Source organism: Vidua macroura, chromosome Z (genome assembly GCF_024509145.1).
Source record: "Vidua macroura isolate BioBank_ID:100142 chromosome Z, ASM2450914v1, whole genome shotgun sequence".
Classification (NCBI taxonomy): domain Eukaryota; kingdom Metazoa; phylum Chordata; class Aves; order Passeriformes; family Viduidae; genus Vidua; species Vidua macroura.
The window spans coordinates 38,415,264-38,433,949 of record NC_071611.1 but is presented as its reverse complement, the minus strand read 5'-3'; the positions used below and the strand labels follow the sequence as shown (position 1 = coordinate 38,433,949).

At 38.3% G+C, this 18,686-nt stretch overlaps 1 protein-coding gene across 1 annotated transcript in view; it reads left to right on the top strand.

Moving 5' to 3' along the window:
* The window catches only part of WDR70 (WD repeat domain 70), a 136,990-nt gene extending 123,632 nt beyond the window's left edge, over nucleotides 1–13,358 (top strand). Inside the window, exons 15-18 of the mRNA XM_054003062.1 lie at nucleotides 45–124; nucleotides 2,809–2,925; nucleotides 3,240–3,402; nucleotides 11,125–13,358. Coding sequence (XP_053859037.1) covers nucleotides 45–124; nucleotides 2,809–2,925; nucleotides 3,240–3,402; nucleotides 11,125–11,209 — 445 coding nt within the window. The 3' untranslated portion in view covers nucleotides 11,210–13,358. The remainder of the gene's footprint in view (nucleotides 1–44; nucleotides 125–2,808; nucleotides 2,926–3,239; nucleotides 3,403–11,124) is intronic.
* The last annotated feature ends 5,328 nt before the right edge of the window (nucleotides 13,359–18,686 follow it).

Here is an 18,686-nt window from a genome sequence, read left to right as displayed (position 1 = left end):
GTTTGGTATAAACAGACTAACTGAACTGCTCTGTTTCCTCCTAGGGGAGCAAAATTATGTGTGGTCAAAACAAAACGAAAAGAGAGACAAGCAGAGACTCTCACGCAGGACTACATTATAACACGTAAGAAATTTAAACATATCTTTATAGTACAATCCTTAGCTCATCCTTAGGTTTGAAATTATTTGCAGATTGTTTAGCTTTGTTTTTTCTCCTCTAAAAGCCAGTCTTCCATTAAGCATTGGTCACTGGTGTCATATATTGGTGCTTCATACAAATTTTTTATAGTGTTACACAAACAGAAAGGTATATCTAATCTGTATGCTTTGTAAAGTTGTTAGTAGTGGTTGGTTTCTTGATTGTGGTGCTCCTGAAAGCCCCAAAAATTTTGGAGCTTTTTTACAGCTTCAGTTTTCCATAACTTAATTTTGGAATGTAGATGGGTTTAGGAAGAGTTTTGCCACTTTGCAGTACCAGTGACAAAATCAGAGATGGGAGATAGGTCTTGAACAAATAACAAATGATTTTTCAAAATTTGTAACTTACCGAAGTTACACAGGGTTTTAAATAGCTTAACTATCCCTAGCCTCGGGCGGTTTTGAGAACTTATGTTTGTAGTAAGGATCAGTGACACATAAGAAATAGTTATCATTGCTACTATAAAATGTTCAATGATCTGCCTTTTCCCAACGACAGATTTTACAATGGAATGAGGGAATTAACTGAGAGATGTTAACTGTCCCTATTAGCATAACATAATACATATAACAACATAACATACCTTTGGGCCCTGTGTAGTGTTTCCTCACTGAGAACAGTCATGTGGTTGTGGTGTCCTGCTTCTCTTCATCATCTTCCAGTTCCAGGGTGTTCAGTTCTGATTTCTAGTTGTCTTGGTTTTAAACATACTAAAGCCATTTCTCTATAAAACAAACAAGTTGTTTGGCAGCATAATAAACAAAAAGGTTGAGAATGAGGAAGTTTGGCCAGTCTTGGTAACTAGACCCATATCAAGGCACTTTGGTTCTGGGTTCCCATCTTGGGCACTTTGAAGCCACAGCTGTCTCTAACCTACATTACTGCTGCAGATGTCCAGCTCCAGTTTTTGGGGTAAACTTAAGTAGCAACTGCCAAAGATCAGGGGTATTTATCCTCATTGGGTGCTCTTGATCCATCCTTACAACATCCTTCACTGTAATGCGTGTGCACTGTCACTAGTGTTCATATTCTGAAGAACTTCTGTGATTTTTTAAAGCAAATTCTGCTTAAAATTCAGTGTAACTTGTGTGTTCAATGGCGTTTATAAATGTCATTGAAAGATACAGACCCACATTTTTGGGGTTTTATCACTGAATTCTAGCTGATTAGCTGTTTCTTCCACATAATTTTGAAACTAAACAAAGATGCTTCCATATACATCAATGCAGAAAAACGTTGTAAGGATTTGCTCAGCAAATTTTAAATTTTTTTTGCATATTTTGGAAACTTTTCAGAAGTTAGATGTCTATCTTTTAAGTTTACAGATAGAACTGGGAAGACCTGAAGATCTCTGAAGTGCTTTTGCGAAGTGAACTGACCCCTTTTTTCCCCCCTCTTTTTTCTTTTAGGTTTTTTTTTTTCCCTATCAGATTTCTTGTTGCTCTTTAATATCAGAATTGCCTGAAATGGCTACTTAAAATGCAGGAATGTTGTTTTAAGGGATTAAGTGTCACTTTTAAAACACAGGAATACACAGCATGGTTTTCCCTTAGACAACCTTGACTCCACAAATGGCAAAGGCTTGCATCTGTGCATTAGTCACCTCAGATGCTCTGTGGAAACTGATCAAGCTTAATGCCTGCCAGAAAATTGTCCCTGGCATTTCATGCTTAATGAAGTCTGCAAAAATAAAACTTAAACATTTGTTTCCAAAGATCTGCTGTGTGTCACTAGGCTGCGACTTCATTCAGTCTAATAAATTGAACAGGCTTACAGAAATAAGCTGAAAACTCAAGGTGATAAGTGCCTGAATGTTCCCTGATGATTTTTTTTTTTTAATTCAGTATAGAGATGATCCTAAATTTAAGATTTGTTTGGTTATTTTTTGTCTTTATTGGATCATTTGACTGCTGCACAATTTCCCAGGTTTTGGGAAACAGCAGCAATGAGCACACCTTTATGTGAGTTATAAGCCTCTCTGCAAGAAAGCCATGTCCATTAGCATGGTGTTTCTGCTGAGTGGATCAAAGCCATTACTGTGACTGAAGATAGCACTTTTATGAGGACATACAAATTCTAAATCCTGACAATTTAGCCAGACTTTGACAGTTATGATATTTTTCCAATGGTGATTAATCTTATTATTTAAGAAAGAACATGATTGTGACTTCATGTGCCTAAAAACACATCTGGAATCATTGAGAGGTTTTTGCTCCAATCTTTGTCATATCCAAAAATGTATCAAGTGCCTTGTCATGCTCTTAGAATATGAGAAAGCTGAAGAAACGTGGGAAGTTCAGAAAAGAGTAACTGATTGGTCACAATGCTAATGTTGACAGAGGTATGAATGAAGTATGCATAAACTGTGCAAACAGTATTTCAGATGAGAGCCTCCTGCCTGAAGGAACCCTGATATCTGACTGTTTTCATCTGCAAAAAATTCAGCAGAAAGAAATGCCTGAAAGTACAACTCAGTAAACCACTGTTTGGATATGGCTGCTCCTGACACCTTGTCCATTGCAAGAAAGAATCCAACTCTTTGTATTTAAAATGCTAAAAAGAAAACGGAATTTCTAACATTTCATTTTTTCCAAACTGTGACCCTTCAGCCCATGCACTTCCAATGTTCCGCGAACCACGACAACGAAGCACGAGGAAACAGCTGGAGAAGGATAGGTTGGACCCCATGAAGTCTCACAAACCTGAACCTCCAGTAGCAGGAGCAGGTAATCTAGGCATAAACATTTTGAACTGTTGTTCATCATGCTTTGGTTCTACACTCATTTGGATTTGTGTTTTTTTGGGGGTGACTCTACTCCATAGATGTATGGGCAGTGTCTCATTGATGTCTCATTGGAGTGCTTGCCTGCAAAAAATTAGTAATTACAATGGCTTACTTTGAGTTATATTATCAGTAAACACCCACCTGAATGCAGCCCTAAGTTAAACCCTTCCTATAGCATTTTAAATAATCTTTTTGTATCAGGTCACCGGTGCAGGCTCTGCATATTTCTTAAATATTTTTCTCTTCGTGCCATAGGTCGTGGTGGTCGTGTTGGGACTCATGGGGTCACCCTGTCATCATATATAGTCAAGAACATTGCCCTGGACAAGACAGATGACAGCAATCCTCGAGAGGCCATTTTACGACATGCGAAGGAAGCGGAGGAAAATCCATACTGGGTGGCTCCAGCATACGCTAAGTAAGGAAACAATTAAGAATACAAGGAATACTTCTAGAGGCCAGTAAGAGTTTAGTTAAAATAGATGTTTTTTATGCTATACTTTGCCTTTTTTGGATTGGTGCCACAAATACGTAAACCAAGAATATACTCTTTTATAAAGATAGGAGTTTCCAGGAGGCTAAATTGTTGAAGTTTCATATTTCGACTTCTAAAATGTAGCTGCCAGTGTTCGAAGTTATTTTAATGCCTTCAAAGTTGATTTGAGTTTAGAATCTTCTCTAAATCAGTGTCTTAAACTGCAATATACCTTTTAATAGGGTACTGTCCCATTGATATATTGGGATATATCCCATTGTACCCTCTAGAACACTCTCTAGTTCTGACTGATTCTTAGATTAAGCCTTCAAAATATTTATGTGGTGTTACGACAGGATGATTTCTCAACTGTCATAAATTTTTATCTGAATTTTTTTTACATGAGCACTCAAGTAACTGCCTGAATTAACTTGGTTTTAAATGTACAGCAATATTAAAAATTGCAGCTGGTAAAAATTAAAAGCTGATAGAATCTCCTACCAAAAATTCAACATAAAGAAATACGTTTTCAGGTGTTACATAACTTAAAGAGCCTTTTCAAGGTTTTTGTGGTAAAACCTTGGTAACCCCACAGAATCACAGCTTTCAGATGATGACATTTGTTTTCTGACTTGACCCACATGTTCACAAAGATAACTAAATAGCAGTTCTAAAGCAGCTTGAGAATGTCAGTGACCCAGCCTGGCTTTCAGCAGGTAACTAATAAGTATGACACACTGATAATTGATATATATGGCATTTGGTGTTATACATCAAACCAATGCATTATAGAGTATCACTCTCAGTACCAAAGATGGGATATTTGAAAGCCTAATTCTGTAGCAATTGTTGTAATGAATATGTTAAATATTGATTTTTAATTATTTGATTGTGAGAGAGAAAATATATTCGGTATGTGTAGGCATCCGGTTTTATTTGACGATTCCATCCTCAAAAGTAAATACAACCACACATTCCATCAGGTAGATAGATACGTCAGCATATTTTTGGCTTACTAACTTCATTGATTGTATATTAAGTTTCATCCCCAACACCTGCAATGTAGTAGACATGAAAGTTTTAAAACAAAGCTGTGTTAGAGGAGGCTTACTGTGTCAGGTGGCCAGATCTCATTACAGTTCCTTGTTAAAGATGTGGCTGCAGAGGAAGAGGAGAGCTGGCTGAGAAGCGGGCTGGATGCAGACTGCTATTAACTTACACACCAGACGGTGATGTGAATGTGGGGGAATTGGACTGCAGCCAGCAGCACACTGCCTTGATGGCTTTGTCAGCTGATAAATCTCATCCTGGTGAGGATGAGAGCCTCAAGCCATTATTCTTGCTTCAAAAGCTTCAATTTCAGATATACTCTCTGCAAAGAGCATAAAAAAACTCCCAAACAATAATAACATTATTAACAATAACAACAATAGCATAATAATAATAATACACAACACTATTAATATTAATAATATCTAAGACAGTGAAATGCAGAAACTTGATTGTGTCATGTTCTTAGTTTTCAGAAATTCAGAACTATATTAACAGCCACATAAAGCTGTACTATTATAATATATATAATACAATAATATATGCTATTATAATTATATCCTACATCTGATTTTACAGAGCATGGATATTTAACCTGTACATAAAATGCATTTTACAGATGTACTTATAGACTTATATTTAATAAAATATGCAAATTGCAAGTAATTGATCCAAATTATCCTGCAGTACAGTGTATCCTGCAGATACAAATTATCCTAACTCCTGGTTTGTGTACTGGACAGATGCTTTAGCTATAGCATAAGTTACACTATAGATTTAGGAAAGGTGACATTCTGGTACATTTTAAAAATCATACACTGTCTTAGGACCTAAAAACCATCCATCCAGTATATTTCATTTTTTTAAATAGTGTTTATTCTTTTACTACTTCATTCTTCTGCTACCAGTTTTTCCACATTCCTTATATGTATAAACATGGTATAAAACTATCCACTTGATATATCTTTTGTTTGACAAGGCATTTGGTCCTGTGCTGTCTATGTACATAAAGTTTTCACTCTCCTTCTTCAGAAAATGTGTAAGGAAACTATAGTTACTTCATTTTCTCCAGTGGTAGTTATTAAATAAATTTAGACTGAAAAGATTAAGAAATGCTCTTTTCTGGTTAATCAGTGTTCATAACTTGGAATATGATGACTGGATTAATTTGTCTGTTCTTGATCCATAGTGGCTACATCATTCTCAATCAGTTAACAGATTTAATGCTTTTTTATAATTGTATATGAGGGAGAGTGACTTCTTTGCATAGCGGGGTTGATGACTGGACAAGGGGAAATGGTTTTAAACTGAAAGAAGAGAGATTTAGATTAGATGTTATGAAGAAATTCTTTACTCAGAATGTAGTGAGGCACAGAACAGGTTGTGAGAAAGCCCAGAGAAGTTGTGAATGCATCATTCCTGGCAGTGTTCAAGGCCAGGCTGGATGGGGCTCTGAGCCTGGTCTGGTGAAAGATGTCCCTGCCCATGGCAGGGGAGTTGGAACTGGATGATCTTTAAGGTCCCTTCCAACCCAAACCATTCTATGATTCTATGATTTTCACTTCAGTAAAATTTCCAAGAAACACATGACTTCCGGTGTTAGTTTATGCATTTTATGTAAAAATATATCCTCCTTTTTGGCATTGAAGATGCCTGATTTACTCTTGAAGCTGAATATTCTTTTGTATTATTTATCACTTGAAAAAATTTTTAAGCTTGTTATCATTAGTTTGACCTTTCTGTTCCCCCTGACATTTGAGCCAACAAGGAGGGGGAAGTATGCAAGACACAAAAGAATGGGTGAAAAACAGATGCTGCTGAAAAGGATACTGGGTGTGATAAGAAGTACATGCTGAATGAGGAGATGACATGTCACAGAAGCCCATTGTGAATAAAGTGTCAAATAAGATGTGATCAACACAGCAGAAAAGTCATAATGGATGAGGATAAGGAAAAGATCTTGAGATTTCTCAGGAAAAGGCTTGTTAAGAGTCCTTGGCAAGAGCCATTCCAGTGGAGTGAAAGGAAAGGAAGGACAGATTGAAGATTTCAAGTAAAGAACTACAGGAAGGGAACTTGAGGCATTGGTTGTAAATGTTTGAAAATTACATTCTTTGTGAGCTGTTTGTTTTAACACAGCTGTAGAGATATACTATAATGACTTCAGATGTCCCTCTGAAGGATCAGCAAGAATTACTAAGCATTGTAGCTGAGTGCTTAATCAGATGCAGCTTTCTTCTGTACCAGAGAGAAAGCAAGGGTGAAATTTCCCTCCTCAACAAGGTAAACTGGAGTTATTGAAAATACCTTTCATTTCACTGATGTTACCCTTATTTTGCAGTCTTTTTCATTGCTGCTTGTCACTGTTGAAAGGGAATGACTTAAAGCAAGAGTCTGTAGCTGTGTTGTGTTCACTGAACTTCTTCTCAAGGGCAATGCCACTCTGTGAAGTGTTAGTCATGTAATGGCTCAAGTATGGTTAGATGAAAAATCAGGACTGAGCAGAATGTATTGCAATAGCAGCCTTGTTGGCATGCATTGTTATATTTATCCTAAATATTACTTTGTAAATTTCTAATTTACAAAAATTAGGGAAGTCCCCGAGATTTAGAAAAGAGTCAAGCTGGTTGGTGGGATAAAGAACAAAAAAGGCACCTGATGCTGAAAACCTTAACTTTTCCATCTGGAAGTGACCTTTATGACATTATTCTGGTTTCCAAGCATGCTTGAAAATCTTTTTTCTTTGTTTCAGTGCAATATAAACACAAATTTCAGAAGTTACTTTGACATGAGTCACATGTTGTGATATGCAGTTGTCATCTCCAGCTGGTTGTGCTGCTGCAGTATTATTTATCTGCTAGTCTATGATCTTCACATGTCAATGAGCTACTTTTACTGGATCTCTGAAAAGCAATTAAGAAAAACAACCCATAACCAGAGGGATTATGGTGATGCTAAAGCAGTCTTCATGGCCCCTGGAAATTTTCTAGAAGTCTGCATATCTGAATATCTTGAAAACCACTGAAGTAAAGAGAAGCACATAGTATAAATAAATCATGCTAGTTTGTTTTCCCATTTTTGTTTGCAGCCTGTTACCATATCCACAATAGGAATGCATTTTTCAGTGTATGAGATACTGGTTTCAGCGGACAGTCATGTGCAAACACAGGATCATAGAACAATTTAGGTAGGAAGGGAATGCCTGAAGTCATCTAGTCCAAGCTCCTGCTTAAGGTGTGTTCACTGCTCAGATCCAGTTAGATTTGGGTTGTTCAGGGGCTTGCTCAACCAAGGTTAAATATCCTCAAGGATGAAAATTCCCACACCTGTCTGGGCAGCCTGTTCAAGCAATTTGGTTGCTGGGCACAGTGTGCCTTTGCTAAGTCCATGATGGCTGTTCCCTGTCACCTTCATGTCCTTCACATATGTGGAAATGTGCAACCTCAGTTTGCCAGAAAGCTATGTAATGAATCCGCTGGGATTCATTACATAGCTTTCCTGCAAACTGAGGTTGCGTAATTCCCCAAATCCTCCTTTTGCCCCTCACAAAGATGATGATTACTTTTTCTAGCCATTGAGACCCTCTCCCAGTCACCATATCATCTCAGTGATGACAGAGTGCCCTTGCAATGACAAGGGTCAGTTCCCACAGTACCTCTGGATCCATGCATGTGATAAGGATTTTTACATTTCCAATGAGCTACAAACTCTGTCTTCCTCTTCCTGTTGGAAATGTTTTAGTCCCTACCAAAGACTCTGCTATACTGTAGGAGTGCTTGCAGGCCTGAGGACAGACCTTTTCAGGGAAGGTGGAGCTGAAAAAAGCACTGAGTGTCTTGACCTTTTCCATGTGCTATGTTAGTGGTTTACCTGCTCAATAAAGCACATTTTCCTTCACATTCCTTTGGCTGTCACTTTAGCTGTAGAAATCCTTTGTTATTGCCTCTCACATTTCTTTTCTGTTTCAGTTCCATCTAAGCTTTGGCTCTCCTAACTCTGCTCCTCTGTGTTCATGTAATGCCTCTGTTCCTCCTAGCTTGCCTCCTTTGTGTTCTTCCCTTTTGGAGTTTGTGGTTATCACAGTCAGATCCATTTGCATTCATGCCAGGCTACTGCCAGGCTGTACTTTCTGCAGATGAAATGTAATCTGTTTTGAGGAGATTTCCTCAAATATCAACCAACTTTCCTTGGGCCCCTTTGCCCTCCATAGTATTCTGCCATAGGATCTGCCAAACAGATTCCTAACAAACTGAAATCAACCCCCAAAGTCAAGTATAAATAAAATGGAGAAATTTGATGGGGAAAAAGAACACAGCCCTCAGAAATAAGAATACTTAATAGAAGAAAACTTGTTTTGATAATTTTTGTATGAATTTTAATCATACAGCAAATTCCTACATTTACTGCAGTTACTAAGCAGAAGAAAATTGTGTTTAAATTAGATTAAATGATCACTGCTGATAAAGCAATAACAAATGGTCAGGCATATGAATCACCCTAGGTACCCCAATTATAGCTATGTAGCTTGTGGAGGTGGAACAGTTTACATTTCAGCTGAGGCTATAGCTATTTCATGGTAATTTTAAAAAGTGAGATAGCAAGCAGACTTGACTTCCTTTGCATATTTTTGCTTTAGCTGCATACTGATTATGGTACAGTTTCTCTCTCTCTTTTTTTTTTTCTTTTTTTTTTTTCTTTTTTTTTTTTTTCTCCTTCTTCCCCTACCTCAACTTTCCTGTACTCAGTAGCACACTTATGTTTTCGGAAGTCTGTGCCTTTTTTCAGTGCCACTCCTATCCTGGAAAAAACTTAGGTTTTGCTGCTTGTTTCACAAATGTATTCATTCCTCTAACTTGGACATGTTTATCTGAATTATGACAGTTGCAGGTTTATGGTTAGAAATTCTAGGCTTCCACTTGATTAGTTGTATTTTACTAATGAAACTCTTAATACTGAGGTCATCCTAGAGGACATTTAGATACTTTTCATCTATTGTGGTGAAAGGAGGGTACGTTGCTAAAATGGGCTAAATAAACCTTTGTCAGTATGTCTGTTGGAAAAAAAGAGAAAATTCCATACATTCTTCCTTTTCAGCAGCTAGGAAAATCCAGTATTTCAGCCAATAAAGCCTTCATCCCTGGTGTCTGTTTTAGATTCAGTGTTGATTGTTTTTCCCTTTTCTTTTTTTTTTTTTCCTAACTTCTTGCTTCAGCAATGGTTAAGTAGAGTTTATGCAATTATTTTATAATAAAATTTTAAAACTGGAAAATATTTTTTAATCTCAGTTATGCTTTCCATGGACAGCAGAAGGACTCATCTAACTTCCACAGTATAGGTCCTCATCTGAGTGCAAGGTCTGCTACAGGCCGCACCCAGGGACCACATGCCAGTCAGAGTTCTTTCTTCAGTAGGGCCATCTCTGGAATTATCAGCATGATCCTTTCTTCCAAGCTTGGAGGATGGAGAGGCAGGCAGGGCAATAAAAAGATCATGCATGTAAGGGGAGTTGTCTTTGACGAGTTTTGATGATTTTGAACCTATTTGTGTCACATATTTAACATGCGGAGAATCCTGCTCGATAAGAGCTGATGGCTTGCTATTACTCTTTGAAGTTTGAGGCAACATGGGATTTTGCCTATTGTGCTACATAAGGCAGGCACAATTTTGGTAAGGTTTATGCATTTTGTAGAGTTGCCAAATAACAGTTATAATAATGCTTCACATCCTTAGACTGATATAAAAACATTAGTTAATATAGTAATGAGATGATGACTGCCTTGGGTGCATTTTATACTTTGTCATGTTAAGAAGTTGAGCACAAGCAGCATCAGAAATCTGATAGTTTCAGCTGTGCAGTGATTGTGCTGAGAATTAAGTTGGAAAAGGGGACCATGCAGTTGTTAAAGTGTAAAACAATGGAGCTGAATGTCCAAACAATTTATTGAATTGATACTTGATACTGTGTTCATTTAGAAAGTAATCAGTAATTACTTTTGTAAAATTTAAGTAGTATTTAAAATTCACGCAAAGAGTGGAGGACTTTATACCATCGAGCTTGACTGTCAGATACACTGTGTTCTCATATGAAGATCATTGCATTTTTTATGTTACAGTAGTGTTAGATAAAGTCTCTGGGGGAGAAGCTGTTTTTTCATGCATAAGCTTAGCCAGAAACCTGGCTTAGCTGTTCTGTTTTCACTTACTGGCTGTTGTTGTTCTATAGTGTATCAAAATGGAAGCTTCTTTTCAAAAATTCATGGAATGAGGAGGCCAATAGCTCTGCTTTTCTAGCGTGGAATTAAATGTATTTGTTCCTCACTTCTGTCTTAATTTTATTCATGGAATATACAGATACTGATTGTAAACTAATGAGGAAATAATACTTGCAAGATGTGTGTGTTTGTTGTGCATGTTTTTCTGTGAGCTGCAGGTTTCTTCAGTTCTGAGAAGGTTAGTTGATAGGTTATTGTCAAAAATAAAAAATAGTCAAGCCTAGTATGCTCTTTTTTTGAAAGTGTCTATATGTATCTATTTTGTTGGTCTTTAGGGCCTAATTCAGTTTCTGATAAAGTATTGTAGTCTGACCACTATTTTAATCTTTTTAATGTTTTCTAGAACACAGCCAAAAACAGTTTTTGCAGAAGTGGAACCAGAAGATGATGAAACAGACAAGCCAGAGTGGAAAAAACGTAAAATTTGAAAAATAATTTGTTTAAAGAATACTTTTGGAGCATTTGAAACAAGATGAAACATTTATTTCTTTAATTGGGGTAGTGGGTCAAAATTTGAAAGCAAATATTACTTCAGTTTATAAAACTTGCTGCAGTATAAAAAGGGATTGTTGAATTACACTGGCTTAATCCCACATCTGAATTTTGTAATAAGGAATTACTTATATTGTGCAATTAACTCCTGTATGTCAGTTACTTAGCTTTGTGAGTTAAGTGAAAAATACTTCTTTATAAATAGTGATTTCGTTATATTGCCAAATGTTTTTTTTTTATTACTGCCAGCTTTACAAAAGCCATGTCATGACAATGTTCAATGAATTTAAGTATCCAAATAAAATGGTACAATTTCTCAGACTTTTTTTTTTTTCCAGTTAAGAGCTAAGACATTACTGCTTTACAAGTGCACCAAAGTTTAGATTAGTTATTGTGCAATATTCAAGTTTAGTTCATTTGTTTGTTCACATGAGTTACAATTCAGTTCACACTCTGTGTGAATCTTAGAAAACATGTTTTCTAGTGTCTCTACTTCTTTGCATGATGTTTCTTTTCAGTATGTGTTGTATCTACAGTAGCATTGTATACAGCTTATATTTTTTTTTAAAATGTGAAATTACAATGGACAGTTACATAATTTAGTGTAATAAAAATTATGTGCTTATTGCCAAGTTGATGCAAAATATTCACTGTTAGTTTGTATGGATAAGTTTAAGGATAGAGCAGATCTGTGTATTTAATACCAGGTCTTTGTGTATATTGACTTTGTTGTATGCCTGAATAGTGTATATCCTGCCTTACACTTTCTGAAGACTGATACTATTCTTTATAAAGTAGTTTGTCTAAATACGGAAAATTCTCATTTTTTAACAGGAAATTGCAGTGTCATAAAGGGAAGGACAGTTTTAAAAAGAATGTCCTTTAGAGAAGAATAAAGAACCTAAGTTAGTTTTAGGCATTTATGTTGTGATTATAATAATACACAGTATGCTAAGTATTGTGATTATAATAATACACAATATAACAAGCAGTCTGCATTTCCACTAAGAGGAGAGAGTAATAGACATGATAAGCAATCAAGCTTTCTTATTTATGAATAGAACCTGGAGGCATATTTTAAGACTATATTTAGCAAAGCTGTAAATCACCTTCCTGAGCTCAAGACTATGCTCCTGATAGTCAGCAGAGCTTAGACTTTTTTTTAAGCATTGCTCTGCATCAGTATTTCATTATGTTATTTCCTCTTCCAAGCTTATAATTCTTTTTCAATTATTATTTTTATACTTCAGTGAAAACTATGTCTGACTTCAAAAGGTATAATGAGAAGCACTGGCATAAAATACCCACTACAAAATGTTTCTACTGCTTTCACTACTGTAGTCTTTTGATAAGAGAAGAACTTCAGTACGTAGTTGACAAATTGTCTTTGACCCTTGTAAAATTATTTTAATACTTACTTGTGTATAATAGTGAATCAATATTTAATTTAAAATTGCAGCTCTAATATGTAGAATGAGAGACTGAGTAGATGAGTGGAAAGTAAGTGGAGGAGAAAAAGAAATTCAGATGGAGAGAAGGAGTTGTTAACAAAACCTGCTAAAGACCTCCCTATGCGATCCTCCCCGCAACAAAAAAACCATAAGACATCATTGCTTCATTTAAGGCTATTTTTTTGTCTCATGTTTCATCCAACTATAGCCCTACAAAATAAAATATTTTCAAATGAATTTCTCTAAAATCTCAATTAATAATTTTTAAGGATTAGTATGTTCTTCATTTTAGGCTGAATATTAGCATTTTATATTTTCCGTTGTTAGTTGTTCACTGAGGCAGTGTGTCTTAGGGAGCAGAGCTGCAGGGAAAGGTAGATGAGGAAAAATGCTGCAGCTGTTCTCTGAGAATGAGAGGAACTTCTCCTTTCATGTTGTTATTCATATCAGCTAGATCTTGTTTCCTAATTATTAAAAGAATTAGTTCTGTAAGTGAACACTGCAAAAATTCTGTTGAAATTTCTGTAAGTGTTCATCATTGTTACTTGCAGTAATTGTCTTGAATGACTTTTCTGGCAGCCTAGAATTTAAAGCAGTGCCTGTGCAGATATGTATTAAAAGTATTTAAAACTAACTGAAGTTTTATTTATACTTTAACTCTTGGATTGGTTCATTTGGCATAGCCCTTAAACTGGATTTCCAGGGATGTTCACCAACAAGGCACATTTTAATGCATTTTTAAAACCAATTTTAAATCTTGAACAGCTCAATAATAAGAGTTAAGCTAATCAGAAAGAAGATGTGAAGTCTTCTTCATACGGTCAAGTCTGCTTGACCGTATTTGGAATAGTAAACTTGTGACTCAAGCCTTTGAATTGTCTTGGGAAACATCTTTAACATAGAAAATATAAACACAAATAAATATTTGCTATGACAGATGGAACTCTAGATGCAAACTGGCGCATGAGAACTCTATTATATTAATTTTTTTAAAATCTAATTTTCTTATAAGCTTCTCGAAGCTTTTAGCAATTGCGAAGCTATAATTTTGGTCCTCTGTGTGTCTGTATTTAGTGTTAAAGTGGCCAGAGTCCAGAAAGGAGTTTGTTTCTGCATTACTGAAACAAGGTGGGTTTATTTTGTTTGTTTCCTTAGAAGCATTGTTTATAGAGGTACTGATGTCTTAAGTTTTAGGTTTCATATTATCCAGATTCTGTACTGCATTAGTGTATAACTCTGAACTTCACATAAAATGTTAGCAAATTCTCTTCACAGTTTTGTTAGACAAAACAATCCTTTTCCAGCCCAAGAACCAAGGGCACTGTTGCAGCTTCAGGCCCAAAAAGTGTCAACAACAGTGAATTGAGGAGAGCAATCTGGCAGGATAGGACTGCATAACCTGAAGCTGTAATGGGACAATTAACCCCAATATGTAAATGGATCAGAACTTATAAAAGTGAACTCGTGACCCATTGTCCCATTTTGGGTGTAGCCTCAGCCAGGCTCTTGTACTGCCCAAGAGGTATCCTTTGAAGGCCTTACTAATAAATACCTAATTTATTCCTGTAACACTGTTAAAGGAATGACCTCTGTTCTAGGTAACCTCTCAAGGCATCAATACCACACTCACTGCATGCAGAAAGGCTTCCATGGTGCTTTCTCAAAACCTGGATTTTCTGTGCAGCTTCTGGATGTTTCTTTATAGTAATTTATGGTCTTTATCCCTTTGTGCTAATGACAGTTGTAGACCAGCTGTTAGGTACCTCTTGCCTGTCCACAGGCCAAGGCATTTCCCTCCAGACCACTGCAGCCCACCAGCTATCAGTCAGCCCCATTTTCTATTCCTTGGTTGCTGCCACTGTTACAGAGATCTGAATTTAACTGTAGATCTTTGTCTTGTCCTGTCCTCCTTATTTATTTTCCTATCTTACTATTTAAGTCTTCTGCAACAGGTGAGAAGATTGACAAATCCTGGCACTTTCCTCTGCCTGTTTGCAACTGTTTGGTGACTGTTTTAAGCTCCTCTCTGATCTACTTCCTATGACTTAAAATTTACTGAAGACAATACTTTTGTCTCTAGTTTTTGTGATTGATAGCAAGAACTGTGAATTTGTCCCCAGAGAGTCCAGTTGTTGGCTCCTTTCTCATTAATCCATGCCTAATTTCATGTTCCTTTTCCCAAATGCATTTTCTGTGTTGTGGAAAATTATGTATTATGGGAAAAGAAACCGTGATCCTGTCTCCTATCACTTCCATCTCTGATGGACCCTGAGGAGTGTTCTGCATTGCTGAGCTGAAGCACCATCCTCTTTGTTAGATGTTTATCCCGTTTTTTTGAACTCTGATGACTTCAGGGGTATCCAGCTTGAGACATTTGTAGCTCGCATCTTCCTTTAATACTGTGTTGCATCCCGGGTTTGGGTTCAGAGTAGGGGTTCTAATCTATGTTAGTTAGCCGAGTCCTGTGTACCCCCCTGCACCCCTCGTGTTTCTCCCCCACCGTTACTTGCTCCAAGGCTGCCTGCCATTGGAGTGTCCCCCCACCACTCCTGTGACCACCCCCCTGCCCCATCCCGGGAGCTCGGTGTCGGTCACCCCAATCCTGCGGTCCCATTCACCCCGGGGCTCTGTGTCCGCCTCTGCCGCGTCCCCGTTGGTCACTGTAGTGACGTCACTGCCACAGCGCCTGCCCCATTGGCCGGGGGGCGTTCCTGCTCACCTCGCCCCGCCCCTGATAAAATCCCGCGTCTCCCCAGCCCCGGTGCCATTTCCCCACGTGGGCGCGGAAAGGGCGGGTAACAACCCCCCCGCCGCAGCTCTCCGCGACAATAAAGCCTTCCCGCTTTCCTTCGTGGGTGATTTGGACAAATTCCTTCCCTCTTTGCCTCGGACCCTTGTGCGGGCGACAGAATCCAGCAGCCCCGACCGGCGTGCAGCAGCAGCGGCACGCGGGAGAGAAACAGCGAGCCTGGCTTCTGGAAGGGGGCGGGGCCGAAAGGCGCCGGAGCTGCCCGGAGCCAGGAGAAACAGCGTGACACCACTATACTGAATCATAAGAATTTTGATGTGGTCTGTTAGTCACAATAGTATTGCAAAATCTGTCTTACTTTTTTTGTCATGTTAAATGCCTGTATGTCCTTCTAGCCTGTCTCTCAGCAATGGGAATTTAATGGAAGTCCCACAGTTACCCCATTAAAAATCAGCAGGTTTGTTTTGACTTCTTACCATGGGCAGTCTGGGAGTTCAGGAGGTTCTGTCCGCTGTTGTTAATCCTTGGGCTCTTCTCATCTGTCAGACTTTCATGCATGCACATGAATAGAGAGTTGGATAGTTAACTAGCAGAGATGTCCTCATGCTTGCCTGGAATTGAAGCCTAGATGTATCTTATTACATCATGTTTTAAATCTGCTAGGATTTTTGGCTAATCCCATTTAAACTCAATTTTGGATACAATGTGCACTCAATATGCACTTCATCCACTGGGACTTCAGCACCTAATTGCTTCATGCAATCTGGATAGCTCTGAAATGTGAGATAGTTGTCTGTAACATATAACTGCAGAAGAAATTTGCTTCCCATCCTACATACGAAGGTATTGTCTCCCACTTCAGCAGCAGTGTCTTAGATCAGCTTCTTGGAATCTTCACAACCTTGGTGTCAAACAACTAGAGCATCTTTGGCAATAGTTTGTGATTTTTTTTTTTTTTTAATGGCTGATGATCAGACAGTTCATCTTGTTCTGTAATAGAGGACTTAAAACAACAATTGAGAGAACACAGGCATTATGTGTCTCTGGCTTTTTTTTTTTATCTTAGCTGTCTCATGAGGCTGTTGTGTGTCAGGCTTGTGCAGTTTTTGTTACTCTGTCAAATAAGTATTCCTGCAGTGAGCGCTGAACTATTTCCTTGTTCTATCATGAAATAGAAGATGCAACAGATTAATTCCTACAGTAGAAAAACAAGGGCTAGAAGGGTCCTTGAGAAGTTCTGTAGTCCATCCTTAACTCAAATCATCTATACCTGAACAAGATGTTTACTACATGTTTACTGGACCTTTAATTGCTGCCATGATAACCCTAAGCAATCTGTTCCAGTGCTTCATTCTTAGCACTAGAAAATTTTTCATTGTCTCTAAGAAAAACATTCTTGCAACAATTTAAGACCATTATTTCCTATCCTGTTCCCAGCAGTCACTGACTGCAGTTTATGATGTTCCTCTTTGCCACAGCTTTTTATTATGTTTGAATTTTATTATCTTTTCATGTCCTCTCTTATTCTTTCAGTTTTACTTTATGATTTATGTTTCCTGGCCTATCATCAGTTACTTACTTTTCTCTGCCTTGTTCTGATTGACCATATTTCCTGAAATGCACTGCCCACAATTTATTCAGTGTTTTAAATTAAGCTTCCTTTTTAGCAGTACTAAGTAAACAGGAAAAATGTTTGCATGTCTCATTACAGTTACTTTTTTTTTTTTTTTTTTGCAGTTTGCAGTTTGCAGTTTGGCCGAACAGATTTGTGTTCAGGACCTGTTCAGTTTTAAAGTGCAAACAAGACCAAATGCCTATTCAACAACACTGACTTTATTTGGTAACATTTAAGTGTATAGGGAAGAAGAGAAATAGTGCAAGCAGAAGATGGTCACTACTGTGGATCCAGTGCCTTTGGTCCTTCACTGTCCTGGGCTTCTTTGTGGTGGTAGGGTGGTCACTGGGGGTCTTCTCTGGAGGTTGTACAAAGCAAGCACCTCCAAAATTGAGTGTCACATTTCTGACCCTATTTCTTGCACTAGTGCAGTTATTTCACATGTAACCCATACTGCAGTTGAATGTTGTGAAAACTATCAGTGTCGATCCTGCTCCTAGCAAGGTCAAAACGGAAACTTTGTTCTAGTTTGTGCAGAGAGGCACCTATGGAGTTTTCTGTAAAAAGTTTTCACTATCCAGCTTGTTTAAGCCTTATATTGCAAATGTCACAACCCCCTGCCTTATAGGTCCTAATCCAGCTACGTCCAGAACCCCCACTGCAGAGCTGCTGCCCAGTCAATTCACCATCTAGTCGTTATGTATTATTCTTCTGAGTTTTGTTCTTTGTGCTGAACTTCACAGTGAAGACTCGGGCAAAGAACTCACTGAGCACCTCAGCCTTCTCTTTATCAGTTGTTACCAGTTCATTCTTCTTGCTTACCAGCAGGGGTACAATTTCTTTGGCCTGTCTCTTCTGACTTATATCCTTAGAGAATTCCTTCTTGTTATTCTTTGCATCCCTTTCCAAGCCCAGTTCCATGCTGTCCCTACACATCTGAACCATATCCCAGCCTCCAGGTCACCTCTCCCTCCTCCACTAGCTGTGCATTTTCTTCTTTCTTCTCAGTTTGAGGAGCAGATCTTTGCTCAGCCATGCCATTTTCTTGCCTGCCTGGCAAGATTTTCTACACATTGTGATGGTGAGCTCCTGTGCTCTAAGAAAAGTGACCTTAACGTGCTGCCAGCCCAGGTCAGCCCCCTTGTCCTTAAGGATAGTTTCCCAAGGGATGTCATTCACCAACCCCTTAAACAGGTCAAAGTTTTCCAATCTTCAGGATCCTGACCATTCTCTTTGCCATGCCCACACTCCACGCGATCACAAATTTCACCAGGGCACGGTCACTACAGCCCAGGCTGCATCCAGACTTAATCCCTCAAATGAGCTCATCCACATCAGTGAGCACCAGGCCCAGCCATGCTTCTCCTCGTTTGGTCTGGCCAATACCTAGATCAGGAAGTTGTCCTCTGCACACTCCAGGAGTGTGCTGGATTGCTTACAGCTGGCTGTATTGCTCTCCCAGCAGTCTGGGTGGTTGGACCCTCCCATCAGGATGGGAAGTGGTGAGGATGATGTGCCCTGCAGCCAAACCAAGGCCTCATCAGTAGGCTTCTCCTGATCAGCCTGTAGTAACCTCTACCACCAGGTATCATTTCTTG